The sequence below is a fragment of the Pungitius pungitius genome, chromosome 14 (genome assembly GCF_949316345.1).
Source record: "Pungitius pungitius chromosome 14, fPunPun2.1, whole genome shotgun sequence".
Lineage (NCBI taxonomy): Eukaryota > Metazoa > Chordata > Actinopteri > Perciformes > Gasterosteidae > Pungitius > Pungitius pungitius.
The window spans coordinates 13,186,051-13,209,639 of record NC_084913.1 but is presented as its reverse complement, the minus strand read 5'-3'; the positions used below and the strand labels follow the sequence as shown (position 1 = coordinate 13,209,639).

Here is a 23,589-nt window from a genome sequence, read left to right as displayed (position 1 = left end):
ATAAGCAAACTCACATAATTCAGATTTTTTTCTACAATGCCGGTCAACATGATACGATACCACTAACTTATTGGTATTAGTTATTTTCCTGGGTTGAAGTTCCAGAAAAACATAATTTCGATCACATTCCTACTGCTTCCTCTGTCTGTACTTAGGGCAAATGTGTGTGAGTCTGAATCAGAGGACGGCAGTTGATCCCCAGCTGGTCCCGTCGTTGCGTACTTGGGAACGACACCTAACCCCATAAATTGCTCCTGTGGGTTGTGTCTGCAGGGTCTGAATGTTACGTAGTCCTAATGGGCAGCTGCCACCTTACGGAGCCTCTGGCTTCATTGTATGAGCGGGTTGAAGGATGACTCTGTGTGGTCGGAAAAATACAACAGCGCTGTACCAGTGCAATTTATTTGCCATTTAATAGCGAGGACTAACTGTGGAAGTCTACAAAGCTTGAACAAGAGGATGACCGTGGAATCCTTTTAGTTCAGAACATTACGTTTGTTGATCTACAACAAAACTAGAAAGTTGCTTTTCAGCCCTGGTTTTGTTGTCGTAGAGGGTCTTCCATCTTTGTTTCTGTTCTCTGCACACATGAATGGCACTGAGCATCCACAGAGAGGGTTAATAATGAAAACTCTGCACTTCCAGATATCCTTGGCGGTGCTATTGGAAGGGAGTGAGTGGGGGGTGAAGGTAGACGACACTGGCGTAGAGCTACATTCATCAAACAAGAAAAAGAAATCGTCTTTCATTATGTGTAATGAATGTAATCCATTAGAAATGCAGCACAGGGAGATTTGAATTACATTTCCTCCATCAGCTGAGAGTAACAGTGACCTAGAAACAGTTTGAAACCAAAATGGATCCTGAATTGATTCATCTCCATGGAAACGCTTTGTGCCTGTGGTTGAGAAAACGTCATAAAAAGACAAGGTGCGTGTTATGTGTGGGGGCGAAATCAGCCGACACGACGGCAGAGCAGAGGGACATGAAACCGCCAGCCGTGAGCCCAGGAGTTGTTTTAGCTTCCCGAGTGCAGAGTGTTACGCAATAAAGAAATCAAGATGATCCGTGGCCTCCTAGAGTCGCTCTGTGGGTGGGTGGGGAAACAAATGAGAGCTTTGTATGCAAAGAACTGCAACGCTGCCCTCATGGCTGCCACACACACACACACACACCTTTTAGATTATTATGAAGCAAGGCGTTCAACCGGAACTATTCAAACCGTTAGATAGAAGCGCCAATAAACCTTCCTCAAATAGCGGCTGGTTCATTTGGCGATACAGGTGCTTCTGTCACATGATGTGAATGAATCTTGTACATTACCCGACAGTATGTGGCGTTCATATGCTGCTTCAGCATAAAAGCCTGCAGATGTAGGACTTTCCTCCCGTTCAGCAACCAGAGCATCAGTGAAGCAGACTTGCAGCTCATCCCAGGTTTTAGAGGTCAGGGCTCTGTGCAGGCTGGTCAACTGGTCACACCAAACCGCAATAAACTCTAAGAAATGATGGAACGCTGAAGCAATAATAGTTCCCTTGACTTGAAACGATCCAAAACATTAGGAAAACAGACCAAAGCAGAAATAAAGTATGTGCATGTGCAGATGCATTTCTGCAATATTTTTAATCAATTTAATAATAGTTTCAGGCCTAAATCTACCTCCTCCATGAGGCCAATCATACATTTACGTACACAGACTGTGCAAGGTGCCGTGAATTCAGACTAAATGCTGATCGAACAGTAGAGACTTCAGATCTCATTGCAGCAGCATCTGTCCTACATAATAATGGAGTTTGTGCAAAGGAACTATAATAATAAAACACTTTTTAAATGATCATAGCTCTTTTGTCTAAATAATTAAAGAGCATCCTGCAAATTAACATGTCAGTAACAGTGGAACCACATCTGCAGGACTCTCTGGATTGTTTGCTTAAAGACTCTGTTCCTGTTCTCCTTTAAGAAGGACATTAGATTCTAGTACATTAGATTGAGTGCAAACAAACAGAAGTAACAAGTACCTGGTGTACTTGAGGCTTGGATGTCTTATGACAGCACAGGAGTGTGCCCCTTCCCGTTCTGACCTGCAGTAAAGGTTTTAATGTTGAGGTCCAGGTCCATGATGGATGGTTTAGTCGCCCTCTATATCAACGTCATGGCTGTGTGACGGCAGTGTGTAGTTGTTCAGCAATTAAAGGCACCACTGTACAGTGCTAAAAACGCCACAATAATTCATGTGAGCTACCAACACAACACCAAAACAAAGTATCACAACAGGCCCATTTGATGTTTTATTAGGCTCCAACAAATAAAAAGATATTCTGATTCTGAAGGACAAACGCTCGTAATTCAGAACTGCTGCAACAATAGTCGACTTCTTAATTAGTCTATCAAGGCCAAAATAATCAGCAATTATTTCGATGATATAATAATTAGTCATTTTTCATGCAGGAATAACAGAAAGTGTTATTTGTTTTCAGGGAAGTCTTCAGCCAATGGAAAGCATCATGCTTCATGTCACATGAAACTTAATATCGGGTTTGTTTGCAAGACATGGGAGATTTTTCCAGAAAAGAAGGGGCAGATTGATGAATGACAGTTACAGCTCTAGTCTTAAGCAAGGCCTTTGTCTGAAGACCTTCTGTGATAACACTACACAACCACATTTGCTTTCTCTGGCGGCCATCTGTATCCTGCTTGGAATCACAACAGAGGATTAATAGCAGAATCTCCAGTTTTTCCAACATTGTCCACAACTGTGGAAGCTCTTTCACAGGGTCACACATCACCTGACGACCCATTTCTCCGCTCTGTCCTCCAAGTGGGCTGCTAAAACAAATACGGATTAAAGAGACCGCGAAGCTGCATTTTACAGACCCTTCGGACACCCATCAGCCCTCCCGCCTAGATGTATAAAGGCCACTAACGGGGATGTAAAAACAGAGCCCCCCCTTTTACCATGAAAACGTGGAGCTGACGTCTGACTGCAGCCGCTTGCTCGGCACCTCGGGGGCCACCGAGGTCACGTTCACACGCTCGTAGAGCAGCGCTAACGAAGGCTCATTTCCCACGGACATCCTGAGGCACAGATGCCAACCCTGGATGTTTCCCCGTGTCCAGCCGACACGGCAAGGAGGAGGTCACGTGACTCGGCCATCCAGGAGCAGGACGCCGAGCGCGACACAGCAGCTGCCCTAATGGCTGCAATATGTGAAACCCTTCGAAGCGCGTTCCTCCCGGCCACCAGTTCGCAGAAAAAGATGCTGACCTACATTTCCCCTGCATGCTCTGAATTCAGAATCACTTCTTTAACCCTCAGTGAGGGGAAGAAGTGAAACATCGAGTGGCTTTTCACACGACGAGGAGCGAGCCTGCAAACTGGCAGAAAAAAAGGTGTGTTCACAGGGGAGTCACTCCAAATGATGAAGGAAGGCATCAGGTGGATGAATCATTATGAAGAGATCAAACTGTGATAACACTCTCCAGCAAAAGCTTGCACATTTTTTTAATCAACCATTAACGTAAATTACACCATTTTTTTTTTTTTTACACTGTTGCTATGGAAAATCAGGGACTGATGTTTTGCAAGGATTTCCCTGGAAGTCATTTTTTGCCCACACAAATTATGTACTCTATAATGTGACTTTATGTACTAATATATACTGTATATGTCTGAGCCAGCAGACTACAAAGACATCTCAGAACATCTGATTTGGAGATGGATGATTCAAAAAGGAGCCGACTGCGCTCCACCAATGTCACATGTCCCTCTTTACTGAGCCTCAACTGCCTCTAAACATTATCTCATCTGCGTCTGGCATAAAGTTTTCACAAATCTTAGTCTTTGCCTATTTTCTTCCGCCCGTTAACCTTATCTAGCTACATTAGCATCCCCTTTAGCCTGGAACAATGTGACCAAGTAAACAAGGCCCACGAAGCCCTGCGTAATCAGTACCATTTATTATTTCAGCTACATTTGAAAAGAAGGTCAAACAATCTGAGCTGCACACGATGACGTCTAGCAGAAATGGAATCTATTACTAGAGGAGATGGGGGTCTACATCATTTAGTCAAATACACACGGGCCGTTTAAATTGGAGGGAAAGCAAGACAGTAAAGTTAATTCTCAACCTTTCAAACATTCTTTTGAGCCATCACAAACAAAACAAACCCATTGACCAATTAGAAGATGTTGTGAAGATAGCTCTGGAAAAAACATTGTAAGAAGTTTAAGTGAAAATTATTTTAGCAAAACAAGCTGAATTTGTTTTACAGTCCATTTTCATCATGAATTCATAATGAATCTATTTAATTGTTTATCCTTTAAAACAGGGATGGGCAACTGGCGGCCCGCGGGCCGCACGCGGCCCTCGTCATCACTCAGTGCGGCCCTTGAATAGATCAATAATAATTTTTAATTTTAATAATTAAAAAAAAAAAAAAAAAAAAAAAAGTAATTACATTTTTGACCGATAGAGGGCGCACCGTTCCCAGACAATAGCGGGCACGGCCGCTTTGCAACAACATAGAAGAAGAACGTCAACAGTCATGGCCACTAGCAGTGGCATAAAGAGAAAACTTGACCGAGAAAATCGCATTTTTCAGACAAAATGGGAAGAAGAGTACCTCTTCACCGAATTCAAAGGAAAACCAATGTGTCTAGTTTGCTTGGAGACATTATCAGCTGTTTGCAATAAGTTTAAAAAAATCTTTTTTGTTGTTTGTGATGAATGAGTTCAAATGCCTTTTGCACTTATTTTTTAAGCATGTGTTGTCTTATGAAGGACATGTTACAATGCATTTATTTTATAAGCAGAAACTATTTGCAATCAGTTTTTTAAGCAAACTTTGTTCTTTGATATGAAGGAGTTCAAGTTCCTTTTTGCACTTTTTTAAGCAAACTATTTGTCTTGCCAAATTAAAATGAATTTATGCAGAAAATAGTTGTATGTTGGTGCAGTAAACACACAGGTATAAATTCATATTAAAAAAAAATCTAATTGAGAATCATTTGTAGTGTTTTTCATATCCAATTATTTCAAGTGCACGGTCATGTGGCCCTCCAATGGTCCTCCTGAAAAAAATGTGGCCCTCCTCATCATGGAAGTTGCCCATCCCTGCTTTAAAACAAACAAAGTGTAAAATGCAGAGATGTGTCCATCAGCGTTTTCCTGTACCCAAAAAATGTCCAAATGCTTCCTGATGTTCACTAACTGCGTCTCTTGGTTGAAGAGCACCAGGCAGAGGTCCATAAACCAAACAATGAGATGAAAGGCACTAAAATGCATCATGATGCTGACACATTTAAAGATAAACATTGATTTACATCCTATTCAATAAGTAATTTGTGCAGCTTTACCTCAAATATCTTTAAAATGCTATCCCTGTAGACACTGGTAGCAAAACATGAGGCCTCGGTGTGTGATATCTCACATGTGCTCTTATCCCGGGTTAGGAGACCATTTAGTCTGCTCTGCGTCACCTTGAGGTCTATTTAGAATAAAAGACCCTCTCTGCTGCATCAGACACTTTCCTCCACAAAGTGAGCAGACTGCACAGTTGAAAAATTTATTTGTGACTCCATATCTCAAGCGGCACATGCATTTGTCCCATTTTCCAATTAGCATGGGTTTAATTAGGACAGCGTCAGCGCTGAAGATCCATGAATAATATTTAACAGCAATACAATTTTAGCTCCTGAGCCCAGAGGCACTTAAAGCTTCAAATACAAAATTAATCTTTTCCAATTTTCCCAGTCTTTACTCACCAAAAATAGTATTTACTTCTTTTTCTATGTTGCTTTTTACTAGTAACTGCTCATTTTCAATGAAATACACACCACAGATTCAGGTTAAACGTGGTTATTTGCCTTAATCTGGCATTTATGTCTAAATTATATGAGCTCTTTTATAGCATCAGACTGCTGCAGGCCTCAACTTTGCTACTGCTTCTTGCAAGAAACTGACTGAACTCAGTGTTTACAGTCCCTTTGGGGTTGGTTCTGTATTTCAGGTCTTTTTGAACATATAACGACTCTCATACTGAAGATTTTCCATAATCCCAAACTATTTTTACATGGAGGCAGTAGATAAAAACAAAGAGATGAACGGGTATTATCAAATGTGTTCTGTGGGGAAATAATAGCAGTATATAAAGGCAGGCGGTCAGGCGTGGCACAGAGCGCCGAGGCATGAGGAAACTCAGCTGGGGGCAAAATTGATCGGTATACAGAGTCAAAAAGCATCTCAACTGTGTGTGCGTGTGTGTGTGTGTGTGTGTGTGTGTGTGTGTGTGTGTGTGTGTGTGTGTGTGCGTGAGGAGGCGACTGCCCTTTCTCGTCCTGCTCCATCTGTCCTCCAGGATGTGCTGCATCAGCAAGATGGAGGATATGTGGATGTCTTACATAACGGCCAGTGACTTACCATTCACAAACACGGCAGAGACTCACTTCACAAAGACATGAGCCAGTGCGGAACACATTCGTTGTCCCCAGAGGAGGAATCCTAGTGACTTTTCCCACCACGAAGTTGGCATTTAAATTTTTTGGGAAAAATCGTCAAAGTATTTTACCAACATTCATGGTCGTGATTGAAGTTACGAATAGATTAATGTTCCACAGAGGACGAATCCTAGAAACTTGCTGACCTCTGGAGCTTCGTTCTGCCCCTTCCAGCGGCCTGGACCTTTCACTTATGTGTAACAGATTCACGTTGCCGAGACGAACTGTAATAACTTTTGTGATCCCTTATCGTTTCCTCTCGCGGGCTAAATATAGACCGACGTGGAGGTAGTTCCCATGTTGGCCATGTCTGAGAAGCTGAGAACAACCAGACAATGAGGCTTTAATTAGGGTTTCCATCTGAAAATACTCCGAGGGGTAAAAAGAGACACATGGACAATCCTCAGATTGGACATTGTTGTGTTAGCAACCTGTCACATGGTCTGCTATAGCCTCCATTTTACTCTATCTGGGACTATTATTAGCTAGATGAACAATATGTTGTATTAAAGACAACTCAAAAGTAATGATTGAGAGCATCAACTTAGTTGTATATATTTGCTTCGGTAATAGAGTGTGAAGTAGACTCTTTTTCTCACAGACTTCTATAGAAGCTGATTTCTTTTAGAGCAAGCGAGCTTAAAGCAACCCTCAGTCTTGCGTAAGCTCCCAAACATTGTTACTGAATCGTCCCCGAGCGCAGGACAACAAGAACAACGCGGACAGCACAGAACAATGAGGGGCTTTAACGGCCTCTCATTCATCCTACTCTAAATTCCCGCCGTGTGAGCATCTCGTGACAAAAGAGCGAGTGTCTCTGCGCTGCTCAAAGCGACGTCTCAGCACTCTCGCCTCCAACGGGCCCGAACATGACGGCCTACTGGGTCCAGCTGCCAGTCGAGGGCCCGCTCAATCCGGCCTCTGTCTCGGGGGTCGACACCCCCCCCCCCCCCCCCCCCCCGTCTCTCGCGGCACTCAGCCTCACGCCTGTGGGCTGGTGTGCAGACTTCAGACCGATACCCACTTCAGAAATACCTCGACTCTCTTTAGAGGGGAGAAGCTTAGGTGTCCACATCGCCAGCGGGGTTGATTTCCAACGCAGGCTGAGGGGCTCTTAGAAGACATTTCCATCTTTAGAGATAAGCGGGCGATTAGTGAAACCCACTCATGAGCCGCCGAGCCGTTAAAAGCTGCTCTTTGTGCCCATTCAAATGGCTCTCAAGGAGACGTGAAGGAACATAAGGTGCGAGACACACACACACACACACACACAGGCTGCTGAGGAGTTAAACAAGGACAGCCCACCGTGTGTCCGCCACGTCCCCCATATGCTGACCTCACATTACGTGCAGCAGCCACATCCTCATAAACTCGCAACAAAACAAGAAAATGCAAACAGCATCGGCCTTTCAGTGGCCAGTTCCAGACCGCAGCTAGTCATCGTTCAACCGCCCTCTGAGATGGGTGATTATAGCCCCTCCCTCACCTGTGACAGGTGACAATCGAGCATCTCGGCGAGGAGCGGCACTTGCCAGGGAAACGTGAGATCAATGCCGAGGCAGCACAACAATGAGCTGCAGGGACCTCCGAGTCACAGCGAGCGAGATGTGTGGAGGAATGAAGAAGTCAAAGGATTGATCATTGATCAAATCAGGAGGGGTACACTGTGAAATGGTTTATGATGCACAGTAGTTTGCTTAAATGTTGAACCCAAGCTAGGTCATGAAATACCAGGAAGCGGTGAGGACACGAATGGTTAGTCATCTAAATCTAATTTTTGGCAATAAAAGCATGTCAAAGGGCGGATCACCAAAATCTACCCTTTCAACCTTGAATATATCGCTTCGTCCATTTCACATTTTGTGCTTCCCTTTAAGCAGTCATTTCCAGCTTATGTTAAATCAAATACTGAACTACCACTCCAAGAGTTGACAAGGCTCACTATAAGCTGATTTGAGCAAATGTACACTGAAACAAATTGCTGTAAAATTATGAGAAATTCTCAACAGCAATATACTGTTATTCGTAAATACAATTCACAGTTGAATACTGTAAAATAAAGCAAAAGTTGACAGCACGCTACTGTTTAAAGTAGCGGTATACTACTGTATTTATTATTTTTTCAGTTGACCAACTCTGCCTATTACTTGCATCATATAATCACATTGTGTCCACTTCTTATTGAGTACTTTCAATGTAAAGACCATCTTACTTTATTCTTACTTTGCACCAATTCACCAAGCGTAATATACATGGCAATAAATGGCTTCTGATTCTGATCTGATCAAGACAGTGTGAAGAAATCTGTGGACATCATCTTATATTCAGGGTAGAAAAGTTTGACGATTTTCATGACTCTGAACGAAGCACCAAAGTGGACAAAGCCAGAGAGCAGTCGACCCCGGGGGGGAAATTTGTTACAGTGTAACCTCCCCATAATCTCCAAAAACAGGCTCCTGTGTGTTTCCTCTCTCTAAGCCTCGTTTCATGTTTTGATAAAAGATAAATTATTAAAAGGGGCCCCAGGAGCATTTCCTGTAAACAAAGAAATACATTACATTCAATGTTACTCACCAAACACATTGTGTGTCCCTGAGGTCTAACAAACATGTGGAAGGACATTCCCTTTTATCTCTGCATATTGCACGTAAAGCTTTTTCTAATACTGTTATTTTAAAATATACATATTTCACAAATGTTTCAATGTTCCATTTTCGATTTAGACATGTAGGATTCTTGCCTTTGGCTGTGTAGTTTTTTTTAAACTTTTGTCTTACTAGTTATTGTCACAAATAAACACATACTCCTTGTATGTGAACACTTGGAAATAAACAGTAAAACAATTAGATAGCAAATCAAAAATAAGAATTGTATTGATTGAATCCATGTTTATTATTTTACATTCTCCTGCAGGGACCCACTCGCTTAGAATAAAAAGTACTCCGTAGCACTACTGGAGGTCAGAAATGCTACAGCGAACATTTAAGACAATAACAGTCAAAAAAAGACTGGCAGCTCATCCGCTTTGAGGCTGATCGCACTGAAGGAGAAGCTTGATTTGACGACGGGTTAACAAGCAGAGTTCCTCGACTTTGACCTCTGACAGTCAGCCGTCAATAGAGAGCAGCAGAGACCTGGATCAGCGGGGGAGACACTGAGGGTAGAACGCGTTAAACTAAAGTGGAACAGGAACATGCGGCGTCACAGTCCAGGACAGACAAGCGGGGGGGTCACGCTGGGATTGAACCCGTCACGGTTTTAGTCTGCTGGAGAACATCCCGTGGACGCTATTCCTGGGTCCTCGTCCTATTTCGGCTAAAAGCCATGCGGTGTGATGCAGACTGAAGATTTAACTAAAGAGGATGGGCCCAGGCTAATAGGAGACAGTAATCACTTTAAAATAAATAAAAAACAGAAACCCCCCGCCCCCCCGCAACCGTCGTTAATTACAGCAATGATTTTCTCTTTCCTCTACAGGCCGACAGCTGCTGACCAAAGTCTCAAAGCAGGTATTAGTCAAATGGAGTTTAGATCACAAGCTCCAACGAATGTATTTCTGTCATTACATCACAGAATACATGTGCTTTAACTAAGTCCTGATGATGAGGATGAAAGGATATACAAAAAAATATTGGATGTTTGTTGTGAATCCACGTTGCAATCAAGGAAAGCGCACAGTGAGCTAAAATATATCGGCCTCTCAAGTTTCTCTTATATTTATAACTTTAGATGTTGGCATGTTTTTGAAAACATGGAAGTTCAAACACTTAATCTGAGAGAGTATTCTGTGATTTTGTGATATGACGGTATATTTTCAAAAGATGCCGCTATAATAACGGTATGAAGGCCATGTGGCAAAGTCTCACAAGCAGCCACCGAGTGGACTTCAAAGTTAGGGATCGTTTTGTCAAAAGCGATGGGCATCATATGCATCTAATTACACAAAATCGCACCAGTAGATTCTGAATTTGGCAGCATAAACGGGGCCTTTGGGTCTCCGTGTCACAGGAGACAAACGGTCTCCATGGTGCTGCCTGCTGGCACAGGGATCTGGCATGAAGCTGGGTATCTATGTGAACAGCTGAGTGGATGATTAGGAGCATTCAGCGCCTCCAAAACACACATGCACACATGCATGTGCAGAGTGAAAGCCATTATAGGTCGATTTAACGCATTTGTCCGTGATCGGTCTAAACCCATTCATGCCCGATCTAAATTAAAGCAATGCAGATGTCTGGATGGGCCCGCGCCGCAGGGGCCTCCCTCCCCGCAGCGGGCACCCACTTGGCTCGACGCTATCACACAGCTAGCTGCCGGTGGAGCTGATAAATGACAGCCCGCATGGCGCATTGGAGAGCCGCCCGTAAAGTTTAACAGGACGGCGCGGTGCCGCCTTACCTCGGGATGCAGTTCGGGGAGGACCCGTCTATCTCCCATGTGGCGAACAGGTTCATGGGGACCGGTCTGTTGAGAGCTCCGCTCCCGGGGAAGCTCAACCGGCCACTTCTCTCCGCCATGGTTCCGGCTGCTGGTTGCTGGGACCGTCCGGCACCGAGATGTATGGGGGGGTTTGGGGGGGGGGAGATCTGTGAACAGCAGTCCGGTGCGGCCTCTTCTGTGCACGCGTGAGCCTGTGTGCGCGCGTGCGCCTGTCCGTTAAATAGAGCCGTGACACGCTCACGTCAGTGCGCTGTGAACGGCGGAGGACGAGCTCATTTCTCCGTCCTTGTCGCGGTGGCCGGGCGGGTCGTTGCGGTCCTCGTGTGCCGCGGAGGAGCTGCAGCGGAGCGGCGCGAGAGTGAGCGGACCGACCGCTGGGCTTGTTGTGTCAACCACGCTGCTCCCGGTGTATGACGAGTGGTTAGTGCCGCACAGAGAGGGGCGGTCAGCGTGCACACCCAGCGTGGTGGCAAGTTACTTCATTACTAATAATGTCACTCTTGAATTTTATTTCCCCTGATTATTGCGACATAGTGGTATTAGCATCCAGGTATTTGTTAGACTACATTTTACTTGAATACCACAATATGGAAAGAATATTGCATTCAAAAGTTGATACAGGTAAAAGCAAAAAAAAGGTTTTTGCGTTTAATTGGTGGATTAGTTATTGCTGCATTGATGCCAACACCCCCTGATGTTGCAGCTCTCGTTAAACTGAGCAGATTTATTTCTTAAGGTGGCACTAACTTTCCACACCGAGGTGTTATTAGGCGTTCAGGCAGAGGTGGTTGGTGCCCTTCCTCGGGCATCAACCACCTCTCATACTTCACCCCAAGGAAAAACGTCATTCAGGCTGTATAAAGTGCATATTTTATCCCATTTCAAGGGTAGGTACTTTGGGCGGATCCACTGACACGAGCCGTGTCGCCAGATCGATTCCCCAAACGTATCACTGCTCTGTACTCAGATACTTTTATTGCACACATTTATTTTTATTTTCAGCTTTCACCGTCTATATTGTTCCCATATTGTGCGGAGACAACGATTATCTCATCATAAATGAGTAAGTATGCGGTCTGTTTATTACAATAATGAACATTCGCATTTCTTTTTCGCATGTATTCTCTAGTTTGACCACAATCAAGTAGTGCCACCATGTGGTGATCAGTGAATTACACATTTTCCCATAATTCATGTTAAACTCTTGCTTTTGGGAGGAGAAACCTTTCACCACCAAGGTCTTTGTAAGAGGTTTGTTGAAAACTCTACCAGAAACCATGTGAATGAATGAGGGGAATCACGCAGGCGTACACTTAAAAGAGAGATGTCCGTCATCAGTGTGTGACTCGTGCATGTGGAACAAACACAAAAAAGTGTTCACATAGTGTCATATTGATATTAACCAATGACAAAGTGTATATGTGTGGGTGACATCTTTGAGTGACAAATACAAAGCCAGGCCAGAAACACCGGAGCTGTGCAGATGTGTTTGGCTGACAGGAGCTCATCATGAGCTTTGTCCTCCAGAAGTCTCGTGTCTCAGAGACTCATCTTCAAGGCTCCTCTGTGGCAGAGTGTCCAAATAGCCAAATATAGGTTTCTGTTTATGTGAAAAGCCACATTCAAGTGTGTGAGAAACAGTAAGGTAAGCCAATCCTTCCACAGGATATGCCATAAGCCATCACCAACGCAACCACCGTAACCAACATTTAGCAGTTACATTTTCAAGGAAATTTTTATATGTAAACTGACAAATTTATTTTCAAAGATGTGTGTGAAACAACAGGCTGAGAAAATCCACAGTGCTGAGAGAAAGAGACTTGCGTTGTCTTAGCTACAGTTTTCTCTCCATCCACCTGCTGGCAAAGAAGAGCCCTGAATCCAGTCAAAATTATGTTCAAATGTCTTTTAATAAACAGAGCACATGGTCTTAGAATCGCATTCACAATAAAAAGGGTCATTCAATTTTATCATCTCGCTAGAGAGAACAACGCACACACTTCACCCAACTGATGTTTAACCAGAAACAACTGACATAAAAGGAGGGGGGGGGGGGGTGGTGCAGCCATGCACACGTTAATTAAAATCTATATTTTTACAAGATATATATGTAGTTTTCCTACAGTGTAAATAACAAAATCATCCAAAAATAAAAAACCCACAACTGATCTCCATGACAGAGAGCAGAACTCGAGAAGAATGATGCTGAGGTTCTGCTCCGCAGGAACCCCCAAAACATGAATGTACAGGTGAACTAATCAACAATATGAGTGACACAAATACATGAACATCTGATGGAAGTCACAGAACACCGAGCAGTGCAGGAGGAGAGGAGCGTGAATGAAAGACATTAAAACCTTACAGAACATCTGGGGCCTTTACCACCGATATCTACGCAACTTCTGCAGAAAACATGAGAAGAGGAGAAAGAAAGGAAAGAGATGCTAATGAAATCATTAAAGAGCTTTTAATATAAATGTGTATTGTCTTAAACCCGCTGAGGTTCTGGATTTTTCTCTCAGCGGTACACTTTGGATCTCACACGAAGCACGAGACCCAGGGACTTCACGCTCCCGAAAAAACATCAGCATTACAATTTCACAGATGGGTTTTCTTTGCACGACAACGTGGGCTTTGTTTGTTTGTAAATGAATACCTGGGAAAACAAAAGTGAGGAAACGGCAGGCAAAGAAGGTCCAATTCCACACAAGCGCACATGTACGAGTCAAATGGTCCTGGAGGATTCCAGAAGGATCACTCAGGTAGTTTGAAGAGTGTGTGTGTGTGTGTGTTTTATCAAATCAGAGTCATGTACACGTTTGCTTTCTCAGAGGCCTCCTCCTCCCCAGAAACATGGGGGGCCATTTTGGACCGGCTCTGCTCTGTCACTTTGGCGACAGCACCGTTTCCTGCAGCGAGAGGCGGGAGCGCGCCGCCGGGAGGGGCGCCATGGCAGCCGGGACGCCGCTCAGCCTCCATGGGAGGAGGCCCAGGAAGTTCTCCTGCTGGTGCCGGTCCAGCGTGAAGCTGAGGGCCCGCTGAGGCAGGGCAGGATTGAGGGTGGTGTAGTTCCTCGTCAGAGTAATAGAAGGTGGAGGAGGACGTTGGGGAAGAACTGCGTTCCTGGAGAGAGAGAGAGAGAGAGAGAGAGAGGAAGTGGGGGGGGATAAGGAAGCGGCTGTGAGTGATGGAGGGAGCGAGCACAGCGATGACGAGATGGATGAGGATGAAATGAAAAGTGCCTTTGAGAGGAAACTGATGGAGCTCCAGGTGACTTTGTTCTCCGGAAAACGTATTCCACAAATAAAAGGTTTTATCAGGATCATTTTTGTATGTTACAAACAACAACAAAACAATAAATCCATAAGCAGAACCTTCCAAACAACAACAACCACAAAGGTACACAAATATGATCCAGACAAAAACTCGTTGTTCCCCTCAAGGGAAAACTATTGAGACTGAAGGACATTTTAGATCAGCTGAGTAATAAGCATCATCAGACCCTTATTCATCCCTCAGTGACCAGATCAAAGAGGGATGTTTGCTGCTGATCCAGGACAACAATCCATGTGTGGTTTCAATGACAATGACAATTCACAGAATAATGACAAGCAGAAAGAATAAAAAGGACAAGCAGGTTTTAACACAGTTGGTCGGGAAATGAAAAAACAGCAGTCAGGTCACACAAGTATCTGCGTCCAAAAGGAGAGGATTGTAACAAAAGGGGCTTCATGCGTGTTAGAAAAGCAACAACGTACGAGCGAGTAACGCCGCGGGGGCCAAAGGAATCGAACAGCGGCTTCTAAGGAAGCACAGAGGCAGCGGAGCTTGGTGATTGGGCGATGAGCAGCGGTGGGAGGGGCAAGAAGGAGGCAGCAGGGCTCATTCGGGGAAGGTTAATACGTCACATCTCACTCTCTGGAAAACACACACACACACACACACACACACACACACACAGGAAACAGAACACCGGAGGGTTAGCAGTAAAAGAAATACATAGAGGTCGTAATGAAAGTCCTTCTGGGAGTCAGAAACGCTGTAAACTTTACTAATGTCAACGCCACTAATGTCAATCCCACTAATGTCAATCCCACTAATGTCAATCCCACTAATAAGCCCAATGAGGCACAACTTTGAGTTAAGAGGAGAATGGTGAGAGAAAAGAATGGTTGACCCTTCGGTCCCTGTGCGCTCTGAGGGTGCGGGATGTTGTTAGAGGAAGCGAGTCCATGACGGATCGAGAGGAGAAGGACGATGGCGGTACGGAGGGTTCTGATGGAGAATGCCTTCCAGCTGGGGTCACACAGGGGTCAGATGAGGGTTTCATGCAGCGTTGTTTTGTGCAGAGTCTAAATGCTGCAGGAGGAAATTTTAAGGATCCTTTCGCTGCTTTAACAGAGTCCAGCTCGTGGCATTTAGCTTACTGTGGTTAAGAAGACAAAGGCCTCAGAAGGACACAGAGGCGGGGAGCTCCTGGTGGGTCTGCCGGTTAAATGCTTTGGCAATGGGCAGGCCAGTGGCCCGGGGGTTAATGAGGGGGGGTTAAGAGGGGGAGGGCATGGGGTCACATACGTGCTGCATTCACCGCCGCAGATTGGCGTATACCTTGGTAAACAAGGGCTGGACAGCCTTCTGGCCTGACGGATCTAAAAAACAAGTTTACAGCTCAGTTACAGCCCCCTTCCACAGAGGCCCCTCCCTCCTATATATTCAGATCTTAAGAACAGGTTTGAAGAAATCTCCTAATCAAACAACATTTAAACTCTTCTATTAATATTAATATTGTCACAGTAATAAATATTGTTCAGTGTGTCCCCTACCATTCTAACAAAGGAGTTCCCCCCCCCCCCAGCTGAAGAAGTGTGCATTTAAAAAAAGAAAAGGTTATTTATTCCACATTGCAAATATGTCCGTGTGCAGCAGAGAGCACCAGAGTGACGGTCGGCCGACCGGTTGAAACAGACATGAGATTGGAGAAGAGAGAAAGATAGTCTTGTGCTTGTGTGTGTGCAACATTAAAAAAAAACACATTTAAACAATTTCCAGGTTGTGAAACTCCTAAGAAGAGTGAACATAAGACAAAACATGAAGTGAATCTGTGAAACATGAAAGGTCAGATGAACATAGATCTGAAATAATAGACACTCATATTAAACCTAAAAATGGGATATAAATAATGTGAGATTATATTGAGAATCTCAATAATCTCAATATGTTTTAAACAATCATTAAATGCTGTTTTAAACCGGACTCTTCATCAGAAACTCCTCCTGCCACCCGATGGCGCCACTTCCCCAAACAACATGAACATACATCATAAAGTACAGCATGTGGATGATTTACTGACCACCAGTGAAGATCTGAACAAACTGCATTGTCCATCATTTCTATGACACTCATTGCACGCGTCTTTCTATTTAATCTACTTGTACATACTTAAAAGAGTAAAGAGCACATATGAAGATATAAGACAAATATATATATATAAGGGTACTTACAGTACTAACAGGGAACGTACATTACAATTACTAGTACTAATATGGTTGCTACATTAGTTATAGTTATAACATGGTACCTACAGTACTTGTATATTATACTACTAACAGGGTACTTACGGTGTAAGCGGAGCGTCCCGGACCGCGCTGAGCAACGATGGCCCCTGAGATGGCCTTTATCCAGCTGTGCATGTCCTCTGGACTGTTCGCCTGACAACACATAAACAGGAAGTCAATGTTTCATTTGTAAACACAAAGCAGTAGTATCATTGTTAAACACATGATCTGACTAAAGCTTAGTTATTCTATTCTACTCGTTTGGCAAATCTTTCACCTACATGGGCATTTGTCTTGTTCCCTGTTACATCACATGTCATTTAGCGGACACTTTTATCCAAAGCGACTTAGAATAAGCGCATTTCAACCATAGGGACACAAACTCAGAACACCCTGTTGCTATTGTTTATTTCTTCCTCTGTGTACGTTATGTGGTGTGCTGTGTATGTGTATGTTCTGCCTGACGCATGCTGCAGCCTGTGATGTCTGCTCTGGTCTATTGTCGTACACTTTGCTTTTCTTTGGCTGTGTATTGGGTTTGTCTAAACGTTGTTGTTCGTTTGTCTATGAATTTTAGTTCCATTTCCTTTTGAGATTATGTTATTTTAACTGGAAATGAGCCTCTCTGGCTAACTGTGGCTCACTCACAGTTCAACTGGTGATTGGTGTGCATTGTCCCTGCAAAATAAATGAATAAATAAAATAAAAGTATTCTCCGACAATGTGATGATTCAAAAAGACGCTGAGTTCATTTTCATTCGGTGAATGAAGAGAGAGAGTGAGACTCAACATATGGACATCCTCCTCATCGTCATCCTCAGTCACGTCTCTACATTTCAAACGTTAGAATCACAGTGACAGCACTGCAGTGTGTTACCTGTATGTAGAAGGTTCTGGAGCTGGTAGCCATCTCGAACAGGTTGTCCCTCATCATCAGCTCACTGCACCACACACAGAGCAGCGGGTTATTAACGAGTTGTGAGCGAGCAGCGGCACATGTCGTGCACACTGACCTGTGCTTGCACTCCTGGACCTTGTGGATCTCCTTCAGCGGGATGACTCTCAGTGCCTCCCTCTCCTGCAAGGTAGAGATAACGCACACACGCTTCTCAACAGTGGAAACATCTAGGACCAATGGGGTCCTAGATGTTCAATCGGGTCCAATCGGGTTGGGGGGCAGGGTGTGTAGTTACAAAAATGGCGATAAAAAAAAGATTTAAAGGATTTGCATGTTAAACTGATTTGGAGATACGAGGCCTTAAGCTTGCAGAATCCTTCAATAATATTAATATCAATAAAGCCGTACAAACCAAACACCATAAAGGAAGTTTAGTTCAAAAGACAGAGGAGGATTTTTCTCATGACTTCCTGAAGCCTTCGTTAGAAACAGGAACTCAAAGCAGTTTAACTTCATATTTTAAAGTCACACTGACCCCAAAATATTTCTCCAATGTTATTTTTACCAAATATGCACGAAAGCCTCAAGGTTTGCGGGCCCCCATGCACTGATATAGGATGAGTTGATCAAAGGAAAACACACACACACACACACACACACACACACACACACACACACACACACACACACAGGGTGTGTCTGTGCGCACACAGAGGCTGTGGTTCTTTCAATCTTTCAACACTTGGATCCTACGAGGAGGTATTCAGGACACATGCCACAGCGAGTAGAGACGCACAACACAAGCCTTGATGCACGCGCACGCACACACACACACACACAAAACTTAATGCTGCAGTAACGTGTAATGTGTGTGTGTGTGTCACCAGTCTGAGTGCTTTCATGCACTTCAGTAACCATGGTAACAGCCGTCTCTGCTGGAACATGGTCTGTTCTCTGTAAGAAGTGAAGATGCATTTCCTCACCAGGTTAGACTTGTAGTAGCTGACGGCGTTTTCCTCCAGCAGGAAGTACCTCCTCTTCCAATTCTTCATCTGAGGAAGAGGAGCAGAGCCGTGAGCGTCACTGAAGCTGTAAGTTTAGCCTCTTAGCTACAATTGAAACTAGTTAAGTCCAAAGGGTTCTTGCACTCATTGGGTAAAAAGACGTTCACATTAGAGTTCACGCTTTGGGGATCATTAAAATCCAGATTAAGGTTCAATAAGTGTCCTGATACAATCAGACATAAGTGACGGAACATAAAACAACTGGAGGACAAATGATAGAAGGTTAGAAAACAAGTGTGTTTGTAAAAGCTCTACGTTTGAGATGAATCATTTCATTCATGAAATCTACAAAACATCTAAAATGTGAAGCGCAGTCAGACATAGTGTAGTTCGTTTTTATTCTTCATTGTTTTAAAACACTAAAACTAGACCTGTTTTAGTCGCCAAAAGACAAATAGTTTACATTCAAGGTTTTTCTTTTTCTAAACATTAGTTTTTATATTCTTAGTTTTATGTCCTTTTTCCATCAAATAAAATTGAACGTTTCACATTTACGATTTACATTTAGATAGAACACAATCATTTTGTAATTTTAGTCAAACTTGTTACACATAACAAGATTATCTTCTTTTAACTTTGATTAAAATCTTCTGAATAAGAACCCAGTTAAAGAAAAATATCAGTCAAGTGTTTTTTATGGCATGCTTGATATTGTTGTTAAAACGTCATGACTGACTGCTAGGTGAATGTGTGTGTGTGTGTGTGTGTGTGTGTGTGCGTGTGTGCATGTGCATGCCACGCTCTCACCAAAGCTCCCTGTTTGACGCAGTACCCGGCCTTGATGACGGCCTGGTCCTGCGCTCCTCTGGACAGGAAGTAGGGCAAATGATTCTGACCCCGCTTCAAACCGCTGCGCTCTGCCTCGTTCTGCCCCTCCCCCCGCTCCTAACACACACACACACGCACGCACGCACGCACACACATATATATATAACATGATAAAACACCCTAATCATGTTATACATTGTAAAAAGTATAATGTACATACAGTGGCAGTCAAAAGTTAGGACACACTAGAAACAGCCTTGGAGTGATGAATGGTAACGAGCCGTGTCACTGCGTGCGGGTGTTTGGTGCTGCATACAAACACTGACATGACGGGGCCTGCTGCAGCGCGTTACCTGCGTCGTCGTGGTGATGGGGACCCCTCCTATGATCTCAGTCTTGTAGGAGACTTGTTTCAAGGCTCCCAGCACTTCCTGGGGAGCCTCCGGGTGGGCTGGCGTTTGGCCCTCGCCGGACTTTGGCACCTAGAGACACAAGAAGAGAGTGACCCCCAGGGGCACGCCTCTGGTCCCACGGAGCACTTTGACAGAAATGACTACTTCTTTCTTGATGTATTCCCCTAGCCAACATTGTGAACATGAGCTTATGGTTTCAAGCTGCAGTGTCTTCATCAAGACAGCATGATGTTCATTTAGTAAATTATAGTCTGTTAAGAGTCAAATACACACACTAGAGCACAAAATGTGGATTCATCCGCCACTGGAAATAGTCCCCCAACAAAAACCTAAATCTGTAATAAGCTGTTTTAGGTGATTAATGAGCCACTCAAAAAGTGAAACATTTTATTTGAGAGACAGATTAGAATTCATCAATGAAACTAAATATTTAAATGTGCTTTATAGTAGATAATAAATAACATCCAGAAAGCTTTTCTTTCTCCTTAGCGATGAAGCCTGAATTCAACTTTATCTCTCTGGCCTGATGGGTCATTTTCCATCTGCTGCAGCCGGAGGCAGAAGCTACGGCTGCCTACTACAGCAGGAGAAACAGGGTCACCTATTGATCTGTCAGAGTGTGTGTGTGTGTGTGTGTGTGTGTGTCTGAGGCTCACTGTAATCTTGGTTGCATTGTTGAGAACACTGATCCAATCCACCAGGTCCTGCTGGTCGTTGGCTTGCAGATAAAACTTTCTCATTCCTGCATTTACAACTAGAGAGACAGGATGTAAGCACGTCCATCACACAAAAAGAAGACGATAAACACCACCAGCTTCATGCAAATCCCTGCCTAAAAATATCAGCTGGTTTCTCAGAGGATGTGTGTGTGTGTGTGTTAACGTCACATCCAGATGCAAACACACACACACACACACACATGCGCACAGGTTTGAGGGATAAAAAGCTACTGAGGCCAACGGACAAACCACAAAGACCAGCAAGGGGACAAATAAGAAAAGGAAAGTAAGTAAAGTACAACTAACAAGGGAGGAAGAGAACAGGGAAGGAAATGAGGAAGGAGTGGAAACAAAGGACACAAGAGAGGAAGCGAGGAAGGAGTGGAAACAAAGGAGATGGGAGAAGAAGGAAGGAAGGAGTGGGAACAAAAGAGACGGGAGAGGAAGGAAAGCAGGAGTGGGGACGATGGAGATGGGAAAGGAAAGAAGGACGTGCAACGTGCTGCTCTCTTCTGGTTTCAGTCTTTCCTCCAGATGTTCAGGGTGGCTTCGGGGCTTTCTGCTTCAGTGAAGTCCAACGCTCATGTGGGGGGAGGAAAGGAGGGAGGGAGAAAATGAAGGTGAACTTACCAAAGCAGAACTCTGCCTTTGGTCGGAGTTTGGTGGCATCGCTGACCTGAAGGACACAAAGTAGAATAAAGCTTTAATGTCCCAGAGACTAAAAGACTAAATGTGTGTGTGTGTACCACTGACCTTAGAGATGTAGGTGAGTTTGAGAGATCCCACCTTCTCTGCACACTTAGGCAGATTCTGAACGAGGACACAACGTGTAATACTAATTAAATCATTGAGGAACAAGGACATATCACACTACGATACACAAACTCATGCAGTGAATGTTCAACCCGATGTGCCGGTTGCACCACTATGCTTCCTGTCAGAGCACCTATTGCACATAAAACAATTCCTCCTGGTTTCTGTTTATCAATTTTATGTTATGTTAAAATGTTGTCATTAATATTTTCGACGGAACTAAATTTTCATATCGTCGAAAGAAAAAAAAAAGGACCATTTGAATATAGTTTAACCCCAAAACCTGGAGACAAAGACGATTTAAAGTGATAGAGAGCCGCTGGCTGCTAACTTTTCCTTCGCTCTCATGGTACCTGCTGGTCTGCTTGGTTTCCACAGCGAGGATCCGCAGAGAGTGTTTGTCCGACATGTGACCCTCAAGCCGACAGCGCTAACCGCTCCTCATAACGTGTTCAGTGTGGTTCTCCTGACCCATTAAGCCACTTCCTCTTTAGGTCTCATTCATCACAGTTCTTCATAGGTTGTGCTAACTGATCTCTGTAAGGTGCTTCATTCTATTTAATGCAGCCAACGCCGAGTCTTACAAACTAACGATTGTTTACAGAAATGAAGATGGCCTGTTGTTAAGTGTTTATACGGAGACAAAGGTGAATAACTGTGAAGGAATGTCTCCTTCAAACAGTTTTCAAGTCCCTACAAGTCGATTTTTGCTGTGAGCCGATGTCTGCAATTGCCGCCTGAAGTCAAAGAAATCGCGTGTGTGTGTGTGTGTGTGTGTGGAGACGTTGTAGCCCACTGACCCGACCAGGAGGCCTCTCACCTGAGGGTTGTCCATGAACCACAGCAGGCTGCCCTGCTGGGTGTCCAGGATGAAGTACCGGCGCAGGAACTTGCCGCTGCCCTCATTCTCCTCGATGTCCAGGAAGCCGCAGATACGATTCTGCCGGTCCACATAAGGCATCGCGACCCCAACCAGCTCGGCCCGCCCTGGGGCATCACAGGAACGCTGCCGGGAGGCGGGACATTTAGAACAAGGCGCCGCACCTGGAACTATGGAGCCAGGAGGCGCTGACGACATCATGGCAGGGACACTTTTAGTTGTGGTGGCTCTGTAGCAGCACGTTGGATACGCGGGGAACCGATACGAGCAAATCCAATGAATTGGACCCGCTACTTCCTCATAATATTGCAGATTGAACTCTGAGAATTCTGATGTGCAGAGGACTTGTGACCAAGTAAACCACAAAAGCACGACGGCCTGCACAAAATGCAGATTCTTATCAACCATCTTCTCACATCTCATCTATCTAATCTAATCTATTATAATAACTTCCTTACAATGTGGATATTATTATCATTTTAAGATTCACTTACATCACTTACACCACACTGAACACAAAAGATGTTTATTTACCATTTCAGATGAATCTAGAGGAGAACACTTCTGATGGGTTGGTTTAGTTGTTCCTCTTGCGTGGGAAATACCCTCAATGTGTCATCGGAGAAGCTCGTGTTTTAATTTAATGTCGATTAATCAACTAACGCTAAAGAATGAATCAGCTCGGCTTTAAATGGCAGACACACCTTTGACATAAACAGCCTACTTGAGCCTCATCGATCACAGGCAGCCGCTCTATGAGGAGGATATTAAAGAGAACACAACCCCTCTTCTCCTCCGCGGTAATGATGGTGAAAAACACTAAACGGCTGTGTTTAATATCAATGTGAAAAAGGTCAACTAGACTCCCCGTGGAGAATCAACTGTTAAGGCCCCCCCTCTCCTCTCCTCTCCGCCCCCGCCCGACGCCTCGCGTTTTGAAGCCTTTCTTTTCTTTTCGGGGCGGATGTTTTTCTGTCGCGGGGGCACCGAGGGCCGGTGCCGAGGGCCGGTGCCCCCGACAGCGTGGTACTGCTCCACTTACCCGGTTCGGCTCGCTCCGAGTCCGGTGTGACAGCAGCTGTCCCTCCGCACGACCGTCAACCTACAACGAGAGACCACGCAAAGAGAACAGCTTCCGGTTTCACCTTAACAAATAAAAGCGTGTGAGTGAGTTTCTCAGATATGGGACTTCAAAGTAAAATCTTTTTTTTCTTCAGATTGACAGGTGAAGTCATGCGTATAGCTCATGACTTCACGAGTACACCTTTCACTCGAATAATGAAGGACAACCGGAAGGAGGCGTAAGAGATAATAACGGAACACAAAGGAAGACAGAGAGGAAACAGATGAGAGGCAGAGCAAGAAGGAAAAGAGACAGAGAGGATGTGTAAACTCTGACATCTAGTGGTGACTCTGTTCATGCTCTCGGTCCAGACGGTTCACTTCATCAAGTCTTTCAGATAGACTGTAGTGCAACATCTGAGGATCCACACAATTACAACCTGGAAGAGCACAACTATGGTCCCGTCATTTCTTTAGTTTC

At 44.3% G+C, this 23,589-nt stretch overlaps 2 protein-coding genes across 9 annotated transcripts in view; both read right to left on the bottom strand.

Moving 5' to 3' along the window:
- pacs2 (phosphofurin acidic cluster sorting protein 2) overlaps positions 1 to 11,374 on the bottom strand; it is a 39,422-nt gene extending 28,048 nt beyond the window's left edge. For 2 of the 3 annotated variants that reach the window (XM_037486343.2, XM_062557148.1), the window contains exon 1: positions 10,895 to 11,374. In XM_037486343.2, coding sequence (XP_037342240.2) covers positions 10,895 to 11,013 — 119 coding nt within the window. In that variant the 5' untranslated portion in view covers positions 11,014 to 11,374. The remainder of the gene's footprint in view (positions 1 to 10,894) is intronic. The other variant, XM_037486344.2, reaches the window with a different exon arrangement.
- A 2,010-nt stretch (positions 11,375 to 13,384) lies between these two features.
- LOC119227525 (pleckstrin homology domain-containing family A member 1-like) lies at positions 13,385 to 23,320 on the bottom strand. Of its 6 annotated transcripts, XR_009941585.1 has the most exons (14): positions 22,581 to 22,920; positions 21,987 to 22,172; positions 21,107 to 21,163; positions 20,984 to 21,029; positions 20,291 to 20,388; positions 19,575 to 19,703; positions 19,201 to 19,338; positions 18,373 to 18,441; positions 17,505 to 17,569; positions 17,369 to 17,432; positions 16,555 to 16,644; positions 15,545 to 15,585; positions 14,695 to 14,854; positions 13,923 to 14,059 (listed from the first exon to the last, which is right to left on the bottom strand). XR_009941585.1 is itself a non-coding variant. In XM_062557275.1 (13 exons), exons 1-13 carry the CDS (start codon positions 22,581 to 22,583, stop codon positions 13,822 to 13,824), a joined length of 1,257 nt encoding a protein of 418 aa, XP_062413259.1. In that variant the 5' UTR covers positions 22,584 to 22,929; the 3' UTR covers positions 13,385 to 13,821. The 6 variants fall into 6 exon arrangements, 5 of the variants coding, with proteins under 5 accessions (XP_062413259.1, XP_062413260.1, XP_037342267.2 ...); XM_062557275.1 differs by lacking the exon at positions 14,695 to 14,854 and having other exon boundaries at positions 13,385 to 14,059; positions 15,512 to 15,585; positions 22,581 to 22,929; XM_062557276.1 differs by lacking the exon at positions 14,695 to 14,854 and having other exon boundaries at positions 13,385 to 14,059; positions 22,581 to 22,925.
- Between the last annotated feature and the right edge of the window lie 269 nt (positions 23,321 to 23,589).

Coding starts and splice junctions, on each gene's coding strand:
- LOC119227525 (XM_037486372.2), bottom strand. Junction 19,339..19,574: donor CCATCACCACGACGACGCAG/GTAACGCGCTGC, acceptor TGTGTGTGTTAG/GAGCGGGGGGAGGGGCAGAA. Junction 17,433..17,504: donor GTCCAGGAGTGCAAGCACAG/GTCAGTGTGCAC, acceptor TGTGTGGTGCAG/TGAGCTGATGATGAGGGACA.